Here is a 17,444-nt window from a genome sequence, read left to right as displayed (position 1 = left end):
ATGCCCAACCCATCTTCCTGCACAGAGATGCCCAGCCCATCTTCCTATCCCTAACAAGAGTAGACCCTGTCCTCCATCTTCACCTCCACACCAGGCTCCTGGATGTCCTGATGGATGCCATTCAAAGCCATCTTGTCCAACTCCCATACTAATAACTGAACTGATTTTTATGTTTTTCATGAAAATTTGATTATGAGGAAAATTAATCACAAACTGGCATTTGATTGACTCCGTGTTAGTTCCAAATGCTCCTTCCTTACAACTCTGTAAACCTTTTCATTCCCAGCCCTCAGTGGATAAAAGTGACCATTCCCCAGTGTTCCTCATCCTGTGCGTTCATATTGAACTCACAGACTCCTGAGCACCTCTATTACCACTTTCTCATTAGATACTCACAGACTGGGAGGCATCTAGGGTTGTTTTCTTTATTCCTATTCTACATATTAGGAGCTACTCTAGTTCTTGGTGAACTAGCCCTGACGATAAGTTACCCACGTAGTGTGAGTAAATGTTTGCATTTTACTACTAAGGGCTTCTAAAAGACATACAAAGACATATTTCTATGCCTGTGAGACACTAGAGACAATTATAAAAGACATGAAATGAACTGAGTGGTCTCTGTGTGATGGGAAATCTACATGCTAGAAGGAACTGTCTCACTTTATCCTTGTCACTCTATGAACATAAATACTGTTGCATCACTAAAATAAAAAAAATGTAATAAATAGCAAAGCAGAATTTTTATTTCACATTCTGACTTGTAGAATACATGCTCTAAAATGTTCTTTTAACACCCATTAAAGTACAATAAATAGACAACTACCATTAACTTTGTAAGGCAAAACAAGCAATATCATATAGCAAATTGTGGTTTAAAGGCAGTTGTTTGCAATTAATAACATCTATTCCAACTCTCATAGAATCAACTTAAAGCTGCATTATGCTGGAGGTTGTGACGTTGTTAGAAAATTAAGAATTTTATATTCTAAAAATCTTACAAGATGATATGAGGGATAGGAATAATGTTGCTATCTGGCCATATTAAACATTATGACAAACAATAAAGTATATTTTTGTTATCACTTATTACTCTGTAAGTCCAGAATTACTGTGTTCCTCTTTTACAGCAATGGAAAGATTCAATGATCGTTCAGTCTCAGGCGTATGTAAGAGTAGAAGCGAGGTACAAGGTCAGGTCTCCTGGTACTAAGAACAATATTCTCTTTTAGTTAGCTTCTTTATGTGTACTTGACTCATGCTTATGGCCTCTGCTCTTACCCCTCAGTAGTCTCTAAACAGAAATAGACTCCATTACTAGTGACTAACTGAGGTAAGTTTCATGCCTTAGACACAGTGAGTGACTAGGAAGGTATATAAAACTTTTCCCAGTTGCTATGCAAAGTGGCTAAGCCTGACTTCATTTCATCGTATTTACAGAACTATCGTTTGAAAGTCATTTTAATTTATTACTGTTAAGACTGAATACAAAATAGCTTTTCTCCTAAAGTAAATGCATTCAAGTAGAAAGGTTTAAATCACTAGACTATGAACTCCAAGCATGGGGAATTCCACACTTTGTTCACTGCAGCTCCCAAGTCCCCTTGACAGTGTATATATTATCGCTCAAACTCCTGAAGCCAGCTAAATGCTCAGTTAACATTTGCTATGTGATCAAGCCCTGCATCTCAACCTAGAAAACATTGTCAAGTAATCAGAAAATGTTTTCCAACTTGACCTCCACTTGGAATCACCAGAGTAGACAGATGGTAGCCAGGGATTTTCTACAATTGGTCAAGTCTTCTGGCTACTAACTGCTATTGGCCAAAGGGGTGTAAAGGGAACACCCCTTCCCCCACCCCTTTCTCTTGCTCCATCTTCTTACCTTGCTGAATCATGAAGTCATCCGACTGAATGCCATTGTAGTTTGCACACAAGCCACAGGACTTCCCTCTGTGCTCTTCGGACAGTTTGAGGTAAACTCCCGATATTCCGTCCCAGGCCAATGAGAAACCAAAGGTAGTTTTCACCAGAATGTAGTCAGCTAGCTTCTCAAAGTACACCTGGCCAACTGTCTGAGGCAGAGATAAGCTTAAAAAAAAAAAAACAGAACAGTCTAATATCTGAACCACGGCCAAGTTATAGTTACACATACCAGATTCTCACAACAATTCAGACGAAAGAGAATTTTTACACAGAGTGAGATCCCCAAACATTTAAATACATGGGAAACCTCAACATTGTTGACAAGTTTAATATTTAGATTAAAAGACAACAAAGATGCCACTGATGTAGACTTAATACTTACAACTTAGTGGTTGTTTCAAAATCCAGCAGAAAGTTGCATATCATCTTTTTAACATGGAAACTAGCTCTATCAACATCATAGGATGAGGGTTAAAGAATACTTTTGATCCAGACAGCTAAAGGCAATCTAAAAATTAACAGTTCTAAGGTACAGACAAGTGATAGTCAAAATATGCAGGCTCCTGGAGCTCTGATTTTATTCCCAACCCAAAAGAACTAACCAAATGGGCACCGCAAAAGCAAAATGAGTCACTTGGAAAGCAAAAGAACCCTGTGCTCCTTCCATTTATAAATGAGGCTGTAAAGAGCAGGTCCCAATCGTAAAATAAATTTGAAACGCTCACTTTTATGAAGGTAGTCATATCAAAATAAATTTATAAACCATAATGGAAGGCAGGCAGTTAACAGATGAAGTCACACCTTCCTCTCCAAAATTCAAATTAGTAATTTCTGTTCTAGAAAGAGCAGGGCTCTGTCCAACAAAAACTGCAAAAGTAAGCAAACTATAGATAATTCCCAAAGAAACACTAATACCTCCGACCATTTACACAAAGATTTTTTTTACATATAAATATTTATAGACAATAGTTACAAGAAGATAGAAATAACTATGCATTATAGCTAGAGAATAAGTGACAAGTAGAAGTGTTATGATTAAAAACTAAATGTAAAGAATTCATAGCAAAAGTCAGTATGAAACAGCAATAAAAATATTCCTTGTTTGAATTTACAAGTTTATAAAAGATCTGTATTTTAAAATAGTGGATCATATTTTATAAGCATATTTTACACTAATAGGGTGCTAATTCATGGGAGTTGTAGCTCTGGGGAGGGGAATTTTGCTGTGTTTAACTGCCAGCCACCTCTGTCTGCCAGCTCTCTTTTTTCTGTAAATTTAATTAAATATGTATTTTTAAGAGAAAAAAAATAGCTACCTCTAACTCTTTGATGTTTATGACACAGAAGGCTGCTGATATATGGCAAGACCTTGCATCAAGAGGAAAAGGCATCAAAAATTAAATAACCACCAAATATGGTGAAGGCTGCTCTTGTTTGCAGGACTGAAACAATGTTCCCTGAGGCTCACCTTTTCACAGTGCTGCTTCTGCCTCTGGCTGACTCTACATGGAGGAAAAGCAACATCACCTTCCTACCCTGGAAGGAATCCCATGGTTCACACACCTAACAGTGAGTTCTGAAGGATGGATAAAACTGTTCCATCTCCCTATTTACTTTCTCTGGCCTAGCTGAGCTAGGAAATGTTCTAAACTGGATGTCTTTGTAATTATTTAGATCAGAAAGGAAATTGTTCCCTGTGATTCCCTGTTCTAACTGTATGAAATCTCCGTCTAACATAAACATCCCCTTCCCAACAACTCTCAGGTCACGCTGTTGGCAGGCAGGAAGCCACTGTAGCTGCTCTGATCTATCAACAAGGACAGTTATTTACTGGCTCAGAGTCTTTGTCAAGGCTTCGATGGAAACTCTCAAGTGACGCCCAAGACTCATTCTCATAGACTTGGGAGGGCTTCCAGAATCCTTCCCAAGAGAAAATAAAGTCAATTTTTGTACCATGTTCTGTGAAGGGAAAGAGAAAATATTGAAGAGGCCCAAAGTAATCAGAATTAAATTATATAGAGACATTTCTTGATTGTGCCCTCGGGAGAACATGTTCAATCCTAGGTGCACCTTTGCAAATATATCTGCATCATGAGTACTAGGCTGTGGACCAGCTAGATTCCCAGCTGCCTGGTGAGCTCCAGTGCCACGGAAGGTGTGATGTCTCTCTGACACTACTGCACAAGTCAACTGAAGAGCAAGCCCTCTACTCCTGTTCTCCATCACTCCCTTCCAGCCTGAGACCTCGGAACTGTCAATCAACCTCTGGGGTCATTTGCACAGATCATATTTTTCTCGTCTTTACCTGATGCCATTCATTTTTATTTCGTGACCATAAATTCTAATTTCCTCTTGGTTCGAAAAGAATAGGCTGATGGAACGATAGCAAGAATACACAGAACCAAGGCACTTTGGGCTGTTGTGGACCTGGAAGGGAGAAAAACACAAAGGAAATCATGGGAAACAACCGCAAGTATCCACATGGGCAATTAAACCCTTGGAACATCGTTACAACTTGCAGCATCACAGGCCCCACGACACCCTACAAAGTAAGAACTACTCTTACGCTTAGGGTTTTTGAGAGGAAAATAATATTTGCCTCAAAACTGGAGCAATATAATTTTATAAAATGCAAGTTATTCAGGACATTTGTGTGCTCACCTTAGCTTCCATATGTTAGATAATAATATTCTGAAGCTATATGATATATACTGTGAAAAATTAGTTTGACAAAAGAATCATAAATACCACAAGGAAACACATTTGGAGTATTTATGCCCCGTTAGGGCATCTATGGACTATCATGGGAGAATGTTAAATGGAGTTCAATAGCAAGCAATATTTATAGGCTGACAAAGTGAATATGACTTCGCTTAAAATAAAAATTGATTCTCTTCATTTATTCCCAAATGCTTTAGAAAAAAAGAAACCATTTAAATAATAAATTTCTACTTCAGACATTAGGAAGAATTCCATTCACTTGGAATAATACAAAGCAGGGAAAGAGCAGAAAAGAGATAGTGAATGTTATTCTTTTCCTTAGCTCAAGATTCATTTCAGAAGGCTCAAAAGCCAAAATATAAGTCATAAAACTACAAAGCAACTGAAAAATGGGTAGCTAAACAAATGCAAAAGAACTTTCAAATATGAAAAGGATAATAATTCACTAATAATAAGACAGCTTAAATATATTAATTTAATATGTAAGTGGTAAATGTTATCCACTTATTATGTATCTAACACACACTCTAGAACTATAGCCATCTATAAAGCAGACAAAAATAATGCCTCCCTTAAATTTTTATCCCATGACAGGAAAAGAGGTAAAATGTGCAACTAAATAGAAATAAAATATATAGTGTTGATAACACTAAAAAAAAAAAAAGTACTAGGTGAAGCGAAGATATAGTATATACACATCAAGATTTAGGAGAGGATTTTAGATGCCAGGCTAAGGAAAACTTCTCTTAGACACTAAAATTCTAGAAAGGATGGGGCTTGAGGGGAAACTGTGGGAGAAAACATGGAAACATATTTAACCAAAAAAGACAATAAATATGAAAGCTAGGGGAAGGAATTTGACTGAAATATTCTCAATATCTAGAAACCATCATCCAATCCTATCCAGATTGTTGAAGGATTCCTCTTTAGAGAACAAATGGAGAAGATTGATAGTTATCAACACAAGGGGGATTTGCTAATGAAACCAGAGTGTCTTTCCCCAGCCTAACATTAGCCAAACAAGCCCTCTGCAAATGTCAGCGGTTCTGGATCAATTTTTAAGCATGTATTCTCAAATGTAGACAAATATTCATAGATTGTTTATCACCTGAAGCAAGTCTATACTATGAAAGGCAGAACGAAAGAAACAATGAAACATGAAATCAAAGAAACAATAAGCTTTTTTGTTTGCTTTGTGAATATGATAAATGATCCTTATAATTAAATCCTCACTCTAAACTGATTTGTAAAAGTTATATATACTTATGTTTCATCTTCCAGCAAGGGGGAATTCAGACAACTACAACATGATTTAGAAGTAAAACACAGGTCAGATTTCAACATTTTGTCTATAAATAATTAGTTTTTAAATTGGACAGTATAGTACTCCCCTACTTGTGACTTGAGATGCCTTGATAAACAAGAAAGGAAGTCTCTGGTGCCCTTGCTTCAGCTACTGCTCTTCTGCAACTGAATTTTGAGATATTTTCATTGGACTTGGGAATTCTGAAGCCTAGTGTGAGCTCTGTGAGCTCTATCATGCAGCACGAATCTACCTAGCAATGACGTAATTCATGTAGTTGCTGTCATAAACATGGCTTCCTCTACACACCAAGAGTTGCTTTTGTTTTATAGTGTTATTTACTCATCCATTTTTGGAGTCAAGGATCCAAACCAAGGCTTTGTGCATACTAAAAATTTGCCATACCAATGAGCTACATTCCTTAGCCCAGGAGGGGCATTTAAAAAATGCGAAAACAAGTGGACGTTTCAAGTCAAAATAGCAAGGAAGGAGAAAATATAAATAATATTATTAATATCTGACTTTACCTTCTTCCAAATTACCAAAAAAAACATATCAGGGATACTGATGAGAGTAGCTATGGTAATCAGCATATATTTCTCTACAGCCTGTAAGATACCCTCTCATGGATTCAGTCCCTGTTGCTAGCACGCCAGACATCATCTTAATAGAATTACACTAATATGGCAACAAAATTGGACCATTCCATTAAGAGTAAGTCCCTGCGTGTTCTATAATTATTGTCCATTACTCATCATTTGTCCAATACTTTTAAAATACATTATTTTCCAGAGGTAATTTTTTAATTGATGAAATTTGAGTACTACCTACCCATACAGTGTACTGAGGCTCCAAATTACCACAGTCCTTTGCAAATATATAAGAGCAGCTTCCTGGGAAATAGTAGTAGATCCCATCAAATGTTTCAAAGTGATACTGTCCCCAGGTTTTGCAAATGCCATCTCTGCCACTTCCCATGTTTGGGACTAAAAAGAAATTAAATAATATTTAGTATTATTAGTATAAAATAAATAAATAACATTAGTGTAAAATAAATCACAGCTATCTCAAAATGTTCAGTCACGATAAGTCATTGTAATTTTCACTGAAATAAGTGTTTTTCCCCAATTGGGTAGTTCATGGTGCAGGAAGACACAAGTGGCATTGAAGTATCAGCTGCTCTTAAAACTACCCAACTCTTTAAGAAAACCCAGTCTTTGAGTTGCTATGAAGAAAAGACTTATGTTAGAAACTCCCCTAATTTTTGTTTCCAAGAGAAAGATTCAGGAAAAAAAAAAAGAATAGTAAGGAAGGCAATCCAAAAGAAGACGGTGATGTCGGCAACGCAAATGAGTGACTCAGAAGAGAAAGAAATGTCACCATGGAGTATACTAGAGCAGCATGGACAGCAGCAGAATACCACAGCCTCCATAATTCTTTCAAAAATGTCTTTATGGTATCCAGAGAGAAAATTAATGATGGCAAAAAAAATCATGTTTATATGCCTGGAAAATGGAGCTGGAGGCATTACTCATTTCATTTCCTGGAATTGTGAAAATGATGATCTCAAATTGGTGAAATTTCAAGCAATATTTATTTTAAATCAAAGAACATCTATTAGGATTGTGTCTCTCCTCAGATAAACTTCTACTCGATTTTATTTTTATTTATGTTATGTATTATCATTGGTGTTTTTGCTGTAGGTGTGGGGTATATAGGGTCATATTGTATCAAAGCAAGGAGGTGTCTGAGGACCATTTTGTGGAGTTGCTTCTCTCCTTCTCCCTAAGACTATGTGGGTTTCGGGGATAAAACTCCCCGCATCACACTTGGCAACAAGGCGATTCTTTGCTGAGTCATCTCACAGACCCTTCATATTTTTATATTTCAAATGATTCACTTTATAATAACGTAAAAAGCAGCGCTGTTTGCTAAAAAAGTCGCTTGGTGGATTGTTCTATACACTAAGGCAAACAGAAACATAAGGGCCAGTGTTTAGTGTCTCCTCCTTTTTGAAACATTTACCTAAATTTATCAGCTCCATCCAACTTTGGTCCACTCAGGTAAAGACATGGATGGGTTCGTTTTGCTGGCTATCATCCCTGGCAGTGCAATCCTACATTGCACGCTTTCCTCAAGGGTACTCATGTTTAAGGATGGCTTACCGCTTACACACCACTATTTGCCAAAGCATGTCTGTATTCCTCAAAATACACTTTGTTTTGTGCCTAGCATATAATCTTCCAAATGGCAAAATATCGGTTAATATCTGTTGATAATTATTAATATAAGATCCCCCCTTAGACATTATGGATAAAAATATTTTAAAAAGAAAAACCATCTCCATACCTGATGAACTCTCAGTACTATTTCTAGTGTATATACGGAATATCCAACGTATTAAATAAGAAGAAGAGAAGCTTGCGGTGAAATACACTGAGGAAGAGCTACACATAACTGAAAAGATGGTCCTACGGGTTAGTGCAACGGAAAGGAGACAAAAAAAATACTCGAGGAAACAGAGATCAGTGGGAAGGGAAAGCGCATACAGCTATGCTCTTTTACAGCATTTCTGAATTCCTTCAAGTTGGTGAAAATAAACTTGGAGCTGTCTAGTTAATGTCCCAAATCCCAGGGGACGAACGCTTCCAAGCAAATCATGACTTAATGTTCTCTTTCATATCCCATAATTCTCTCATAAATATCCCTGAAACTTACCAATCTGGCACCTTGTCCCGAGAGCTTGGAATATTTGACAGTCACACGTACCGGTCTTAGAACAGAAAGCCCCGTTAAGGCATTCATGAGGACAAGAACCTGAGGGACAAAGCAATAACTTATCTTCTGGCATGGATCAAGCTCATATAAACACAATATGTCACGATTTAGCTTGGACTAACTGTAACACTATTAACTTAAACAGAACCCTGGGCCTTTTGCCTTGTGGTGCATAAGAATTAAGCCATCAAATCTCTATCTATTCATTTCATTATGTGTCCTATGAAGCAAGAGAGACAGGCTTTTGCATCCCAAAGTATTTTGTGAGGAGAGGTTAGCCTCCTTCGAGCAATCCAAAGGTCAAGTCCCCATGTAAGGAATCCCTGTCCCAGATGATGAGAACCAGAAATACCCAAGCTGGAGATGATGCCCTGTACCGAGTTTGGAATGCCTCCCACCAGTACTTGCTTCTCCCGGAGCAAGCGCTGTGCTGAAGAATAACTCAGACTTTGCTGCTTCAGGGAGGGCTCAAGTACAGTCTAAAATGCAGAAGGAAACACCCACCTTTGATGAGAAGGGTGTCACATGTCGTTTGGAGTTTGCCCATGAATACTGAGGCTCAGTTATAAATGACTCAGTGTTTGGGATCTGTGCTTAACAAAGATGAGGCAGAAGAAAAAGTCACCTCTGGTTGTCACAAAAGCAGGACTTTTTTGTGGAAAGAAAGCATGTCCCAAATAAATAAATTAAAAAGAAGCAAATTGCTATGAGTTTTTTCCTAATTTCACAGGTATCTCCTGAGTGAATTTCAGAAGGCAAATGAGTCCTAAGGACCCCAGGAACACATCAGGAGTGAAGTGAATGTCTTTGAGTCACCGTGAAATGTTGCTGAAGAAGCTAGGCCTGTCTGGAAGATGGTGAAGACACTTCCCAGCTGCAATTATAAACCCAGTCTGCCAACCACAAGAAGAACTCAGTCTTGCTATAATTTTGCCCCTAAACAATCCATTGACTTCTCTACATTTCAAAGCCTTCAGCTCTCCAGGCAAATTTTAGATGAGGAAAACAAATGAACTGTTTTAACTTAAAACAAAATATATTTCACCAAAATATAGGCAGAAATAATGTTTTTCGCAAACTTCCAAGCACTTTGGTTTTTCTTTAAGAGACACACCTACCTTTAAACTTTGTCTTGGATCGAATAGTCTTAAATTTTTCAAATGGGTCAGTGTCTAAATATTTAGATAAACAAATACGTCTTTTTGAAAACGTATTTACAAAGTTGCTTACTCTCCTGAAAGTAAATATCAAATTGAATCCAGAACTAATCACTATGACTTAAACATAATAAGAATTACTTCTGCTTCTTTACATGTGAAGCTACCATCAGCTGTCTGTGTAATGGAACTGGTAAACTGCTGAGATAAAATTCGGACGCCAGGGAGTGAAGGAACAGGTCACACTGACTCGGAGCAAGAGAAAAAGCCGCTGATACCCACTGGTGCTTTCTCCAGTCACACTGTCATTCGCTTTGTCTAAATGTTTAGCTCCGGGCATTTCTAAAAATAATTTGGATGTGTATAGGACAGGAGCTTAAACGATTGCTATTATTACTACCCTGGCTCAGTACCCTCCAGTAAATATGGAAACAATCAGAACTGATTTAATATACACCCCCCACCAAGGGATGGCCTCAGAAACCATACACAAAGGAACAAATCTCCACACTGACCTTTGATTTTACTCTCGCCCCAATTAATCGCTTCATGGAAAAAGTATCTCGGAGAGGTTGCTTCAAACTTCAAAGCAGAGAAATAAAAACACAAATTAGCTCATTTAGTTACCATACGTCAAACGTGCAGATAAAAAAAAAATTCTGGAATGCGTCTGCAAATATGGAAACAATGAAGTCAAGTCAAGTGCTGACTTAATGCAGAAAGCTATCATTGAGATCATCTCAGTGAGATAGGAAGGGTTCCCTTGGAGTGACGCTTAAAATTGGTTTCAAGTCTTCATTCTGTCTTGTTGGTGACTTGCGCAAGATATTTGTCCTCTGTGACCTCAACCCCCCCTGCTCCTAGCCATGCCCATCATTCCTTTGTGAACAGAGTTCCGAAGAAGCACTGTATTTATATTAGCTGATACTTTTCATAGAAGGGTATCAGTCCTCTGACATTTCCAGATGAGGTAGGGGGGAAAGGCACAGGGTTGGTACACTAGCAGTTAGTGATGATGAGCCTATGTACCAGACAGCAAGAACCCCACTCAGAGAAACACTTCTGACTTACATTACCTCTACTTAGGCAGATTTCCTAATGTCTCCATGTGTAAAATGGGAACAGCCGTGACACCTGCTTCAGCGTGTGGTATAACAATGAAGTAAAGAAGGGTCCTCTGATCTTTAGTGCTCGCCACAGAAGAGTAGCAAGGAAGCTGATATTGTTTTAAACAACTGTTATGAAATATTGTAGTGTAAGAGTTATTGCAAATAATTATAGGCTATTAGAGCTAATCACTTAGAGCATTTTAGTCCAACTCAGTCCCAATTGCATATATAATGCAGGATTGTATCCTTACCAAGAGCACTTTATATTTACCTGAAGACATAGACTCAACCTTGCCGCATGATTATCAAATTAGGTAGATGATGATGTTGGAAAAACTGGAAGGGGATGCACGATAAGAATGAAGAGTAATGGGATGTGAGGAGCTAGGTCCTTTCTTCTCTAGATTCTGATCATCCTCACATGAAAGAAGCTTGATTAAAGCATTTTCCATTTCAGTATTTCTTCGTGTGTGTGTGTGTGTGTGTGTGTGTGTGTGTGTGTGTGTGTGTATACTCATTCATGTAGGTACACACTTTCCCTACGGAGATCAGAGGTTGACATTTGCTGACCTCATCAATTACTCTCCTCCTTATTTTTTGAGACAGGGATTGAACCTAGAGCCCAGGGATTCAGTTAAACTGACTAGCCAATCAACTTCAAGGAACTTCCTATTTCCTTCTCCCGACTCTGGACTTAGTGGGAAAAGGCCATACCTGGCTTTGCACTGGGAATCTAAACTCAGGTCCTTGGGCTTCTATGGAAGGTACCTACCAAGCCATCTCCCTAGACCATTAGTACATTCTTTGACAGGCGAACTCACCCTATGTTACCTGACACTGCTAGAACTCTCCCATTTGTTGAGGACTCTTAAAGATTCACTTCTAAACTCCTTTTCCCCTACTATAGCTACAAGTTCATAAGTTCATTAGCTCCTCCTCACAAATTGGTTTTATTTTCCATGTGTTACTGCCACTGCTCAGTCTCATCCACTTTTATCTGTCTTGTCTTCAAACAAGTTAGACTCAGCCAACAGTTTCTGACCATGGTTCCAACACGGTAGTCAAGTTTCCTTCTCACCTTCACCATATTGTTTCTAGCTGCCTAATTCAAAGGGACATCAACATTGCTGAGCATAGACCATCTTTGAACCTGTTTGGCCAATCCTTGCAATGGAAATAAATCCATCATCTTTGATGTCTGAAAAATGCATAGCTACTTCAACTCTGCCTCACAATGACCTAAGTACTTGAATAAATTATCTACTCCATGTAGCCTCATGGCCCAATAAATAAAAAGGAATAGCAGTATCTCCCTTATAGAATCAGGAGGGTAAAGTGAAATAATTACCACTTTAATAATACCATCATTCGTTAAAAAAAATGAAAGGCTCACTACTCCTTACTATTACTAACTGAAAATAAAATATAGAGGCTGTCAAGATGGTTCAGCAGGTAAAGTCCAATGACCTGAATTGGATTCCCATGATCACAATATGGAAAGAGGAAGAGGCTCCCAAAAGTTGTCATCTGACATCCATGTATCTGCCACAGCACAAGAGCACCCCCCCTTTCTCCCTCCCTCCCCCCTCTCTCTTTTTATTTCTCTCTCTCCATATATATGCATGCCTGTGTACACACACACAAAGACAAATAAATGTAATTTTTAAACTTAATATACTTTATAACACTGGACTAAAGCAAATGCATGTATTTTTTTTTCTTCTTCCACTCAACTCTGACCTTCTCTAAGGAAATCCCAATGACCACTTAGCACACCAGCTCCCTGACAACTCAACATCCCTTCTGTCTACCCAGGGTCGTAATACGTTTCACTAGTATAAAGTTTCATACTCAGTTTTAGATTCAGAGCATATCTGAAGTTAGAATAGTGTACCACTTTGATAAGTGGGGCATTTTTTTTTCTTGTGTTATGTACATAACATCAAATAATTCATGGTGACTCAGGCTCAATAAACCACTTGAACAGAAATGCTATTTTCACAGATCCCTGGAGACATGAAATTTCTGAATTACAAGCATGGTTATTCTTGTTTATATGTATAAAACATGACCCCTGGCATGTCAGCCACAAGTACCAACTGAACTGGAACAAACGATACTGTTCAAATGGGAATGTGCCTCGTGCTGTTCAGAACTGTGGATAGGAATGCGATTTCAGCCCAAGTCTTGGTTGGCCTCAGTGCCTGCTGCAGGAGAATTATCGGATGTAGAACAAAGAATGTGGCAGTGGATACACACTCTCACACAATTGACGAAAGAGGACAGCCTGTTCTTTATTTTTCCTGGTCACACCTCCACAGGAGGGTACTCGGGACCACAGACGTGTGCCTTGCACAGGGAACGCACTGTAACACTGACATGCCTGCCATTTATAGAAGTCTGTGCCTAGGCTTGCCTTGCTGACGTCACTACCAGCATATTTCTGCGGACAGTTATCCATCCATCAGGACTGTTTGCTTACGGCCGAGGAATGAACTCAACGTGCGTGGCCTTCCAGCCTCTTTCTAAGCAGTGCACTACGTGACTGTGACCTCATTGCTCCCTGACATATTTCTCCTTTGAGACTTTAATCGACATTAACTGACCTTGACATGCGTTCACGGGCTACAGGAAACAGAAGGGCAAGCAAGTCTCCTGCGCTTCATCCTGCCTAAAATGGACACCAAGGCAAAGCAAGGGCATCCCCTCTTGGTAACAGAGGAGAGGCATTAGCCTAACTCCTGTAGGCAGATTAAATAGATACTTATGACATACAAATGCACACTGGGTCAGTTCCACCCACAGGGCTCTTTATATGCCCATTTAGGGCCCAGCTCACACAAGTTTTTTAGTCTAGAGTGTTCACTCACCAGAATGGAAGAGGCTTTTTATCTTCACCACCAGATTTTTCTACTGAATTATACAGATGAACTTTTTGGTTAATATGCTCTACCAGCAAGCATGCCCTTCAAAATTATCGCAGAAAACTCATTTTAACTGCTACCCACGATAGACAAGAAGCTTTGTACACGAGCATTCTTCTGAGGGTTTGGTTTGTCATCAGACATGGTATCCCTACATAGCCCAGGCTAGACTGAAACCAATCATCCTCCTACTGCGGCTTCTGAAATACAGAATTCTCCTTAAACTGAATTATTATTTCCATGGCTATTCTAGGCTTTTTTAAGACCCCATGACAAGGAGATGATTCTGTAGATGAAGTACTACCTATGGAAGCATAAGCATCTGCTTATGTTTCAATCTCCATCCATCCACAGAAAATGCCAAAGCCGTGGACAATAAACTTGGGTCACAGGATATGAAGAAACCAAGTGGAGCAGAAAGCTTCCTCCTGCTGGCTAGATTTCACAGGAACAAAGGTGCCAAGTAGCCTGCGGGGCATCAGGGAAGTTATCTATCAATGACATGGAGATGCAAACCCTGCGAGCTATAGGCGCAGTCTCAATGACATGTCCAAATACACCAAACTACACACACACACACACACACACACACACACACACGAGAATCTCTAATCTCAACAAAAAAATGAATTTGTTTTATCTTCTAAATTGTCAATATATTATATCGTATTTGTGTTCTGGAAGAGAATATTTGTTTAACTAAGTAAAGATGTGTTACATTTGTTTGTATTACAGAATAGTTGTTTAACTATGTAAAGATGTGTTGCTATTACACCTTGCCTGCCTAAGGCGCCTTGTTGGTCTAATAGAAAGCTGAATGGCCAATAGTTAGGCAGAGGAGGAATAGATGGGGCTGGCGGGCAGAGAGAAAAGAAGAGCCAGGCAGCTGGGGCCAGTTAGCCAGAAGCAGAGGAAGCAGGAAGGCAGGACAGACAGTATGTGGATGAGGAAAATGAGCCTCAGGACAGCATATAGATTAATAAAAATGGTTTAATTTAAGTTTAACCAAAAAGAACTAGCTAGAAAAAAAAGCTAAGCTAAGGCCAGGCATTCATAATTAACAATTAGTCTCCATGTCATGATTTGGGGGCTGGCAGTAAGAGAAAGACTGCTACACATTTGTCTTCTGCATCTATTCATTTTCTTCAGTTTACTCTAATAAAATATACCCACAAAGGATGAATGTACCAAGCAGGAAATACTTATAGTATTTCAGAGGTTGAAGAGACAGTTTACTGGTTAAGAGCACTTGCTGAATTCAGAGGAACTGGATTCAGTTACTTGTGCCCACATCAGGCGACTCAACAACCACCTGAAAGTCCAGTGCCGTGGAACCCAATGCTTCGGGCTCAGGTACACATACTGGCATGTAGACACACATCTACCCATAAGTGAAAATAATTTCCAAAGAGAAATCGTTTGGATTTTAGGATTTGTCAAGGGTTCCCTTGAACGTTAAGTACATAAATACTCAAGTCATATTACTTCCCCAAAGAAAGTCTTCCCCACATTAAATCTCTAGTTTATTATCTGTCTTTCATAGAGAAATATTTCCTGAAGCTCATTTACTTGAACATTCCAACGTGTTTTGATGATACGGCAATCGTGTTACTCAGTATCCCTTCTATATATAAGAAGGAGCAAGCCAAGTGTTCTCAAATTTACAGTAAGCTGCTCTTCAGAAATAGCCATAGTTTAGATTTTTTAGAAACTACAAAAGATGTCTGTCAGTATATAAGAATATGTTCAGTGCCCTTTGGATGTATCCAATTCATATCATCTCAGTCGCTCTCCATTTCTTTTGAGGTGTGTTTGCCTTGTTGCTACTGTCCTGCCCAATACTGTATTTAATTTTTAAATCATTCAAAGGTTCCAGCAAGTAGATTGTATCCAATCCACATCAACACTGAAGCCTATGTGTGGGTTCCTGAGGTGGATGAAGAGAAAGAAAAAAGCATTTTATTCCAAACAAGTCAATGAGAACCGAGAATATAGTGCAGGGTTGCAAAAAATAAAACACAATAAAAGCTGCAGAGAAACGCCTTCACGCCATCATGCTTCTTCCTGTCTTGATTTTAGCATTTCATTCCCTCCACAAAGGTCTCATTGTTGATGTGACAGCAGAGGCCACAACGGAATGAATTCTTTCTCTGCCTCACTCCAGCTGAGGCTTAACCTACCTGCGGTCCTAACAGAGCTCCTTTCTGTCCCTTTTCATGGAACTCACTTCTGCAAGAAAACACAAAGAACTTGTGTAGTCAGAGGCCCCTGGGCAACCTGAACAGCCTTTCCCAAGAGGGAGCTGGTGTTTGCGTCCAAATCTCCATCCCTTTATCAAAGAGGCCTTTCTTGGCTTAACATTTAAAGGACCCCCTCCCCTCTTCGAAGAGTGAGATTTGGGTGGTGAAGCTGTCTCATTTTACAAAATTCGGGACTGGCCCCAAATCTCACTGGGCTCTGATATACGTGGAATTTTAGGAAGGAACTTTGAGACTGAGTAACAAGCAAAATAATGTAGTATTATATCACCGAAAGGCATAGTCTAGTCTCCCTAGAACTTTGTGAGTTTGTTGAAGTAAATATGTATCAAGGGGGCATTTACCTTTCCAAATATAATATTCAAATTTCATCTGTTCCATGTCATTTAAAAGTAGCGTGATATGAAAATGTAAGGACATTTAATTGCCAGCTATCCAAATCAAATCATTAGTTCACTAAGTTACACATAACATAAGCTATGGGATTTGATATTTTTATTTTATTTTTATCAATAAAAGTATTCTTTTAAAATCCAATTACTATAATTCTGCTTTTAAGCAAAGCAGTTAAAACTATTTCATTATTTATTACTAGAACCATTTTTAGTCATTTAAGCACTAAAATCAGTTTTAATTGATGTTAACAATAATACATTAGCAGTCAATAATAAATGAAAACGTAAAGAGACATATTACTGGATATAACTTCTTTAAATCTATGAAATGAAAGAAATGTCTCTTTGGGACCTATGGGCAGTGGACAACACCAAGATCTTCTTACAAACAGGAAAGGAATGCCCATTCATTTCTAATGTTTGGAAATCTTTCAAAGAAGAATATCTCAAGCTTTGGGTCAATGTTTCACTTGTTATTAAAAAAAAAAAAACAGACAAAGCCGTCTGTTGAACTTGGCATAGTCTCATTGCTTTGGAGTTTCAGAACAGAGAGACAAAGAAATACTCACTCGGATGTCTCTGTCGGGATAGATGGTGCACAAACGTATCCTGCCAGAGATAAATACAGACTGGTGAGACCGCAGCACACTGCTACTTAACAAATCATTCTTACCCAGATTCTAAAACGTGGATTGAGACTCGCAACTAGCTATCTTATTCTTTTAGAGGACTCTGACCAGCGAAGAATCTGTGATACACCTGAGGTGAGCAACAAGGCAGAAACTGTAGCGACGGTCTGTGGATTTCTACAGTGGCATCACGCAAGGAAGTGAAGGCTAGCCATGGAATCGCAGAACTGTTCGAGTTCTGGCCCTG

The 17,444-nt window shown here is 38.7% G+C and overlaps 1 protein-coding gene across 2 annotated transcripts in view; it reads right to left on the bottom strand.

Annotated features, from left to right (window-relative positions):
* The window catches only part of Otogl (otogelin like), a 120,980-nt gene that overhangs the window by 102,769 nt on the left and 767 nt on the right, over positions 1 to 17,444 (bottom strand). For both annotated transcript variants that reach the window (XM_005358092.2, XM_026784580.1), the window contains exons 2-8: positions 17,138 to 17,177; positions 16,096 to 16,144; positions 10,398 to 10,464; positions 8,666 to 8,764; positions 6,779 to 6,933; positions 4,229 to 4,350; positions 1,883 to 2,088 (exon numbers count right to left, since the gene is read on the bottom strand). In XM_005358092.2, coding sequence (XP_005358149.1) covers positions 1,883 to 2,088; positions 4,229 to 4,350; positions 6,779 to 6,933; positions 8,666 to 8,764; positions 10,398 to 10,464; positions 16,096 to 16,144; positions 17,138 to 17,177 — 738 coding nt within the window. The remainder of the gene's footprint in view (positions 1 to 1,882; positions 2,089 to 4,228; positions 4,351 to 6,778; positions 6,934 to 8,665; positions 8,765 to 10,397; positions 10,465 to 16,095; positions 16,145 to 17,137; positions 17,178 to 17,444) is intronic.

This window comes from Microtus ochrogaster, chromosome 24, assembly GCF_000317375.1.
Source record: "Microtus ochrogaster isolate Prairie Vole_2 chromosome 24, MicOch1.0, whole genome shotgun sequence".
Taxonomy (NCBI): Eukaryota; Metazoa; Chordata; class Mammalia; order Rodentia; family Cricetidae; genus Microtus; species Microtus ochrogaster.
The sequence above is the reverse complement of the archived record's forward strand: the minus strand, read 5'-3'. Positions and strand labels throughout refer to the sequence as shown.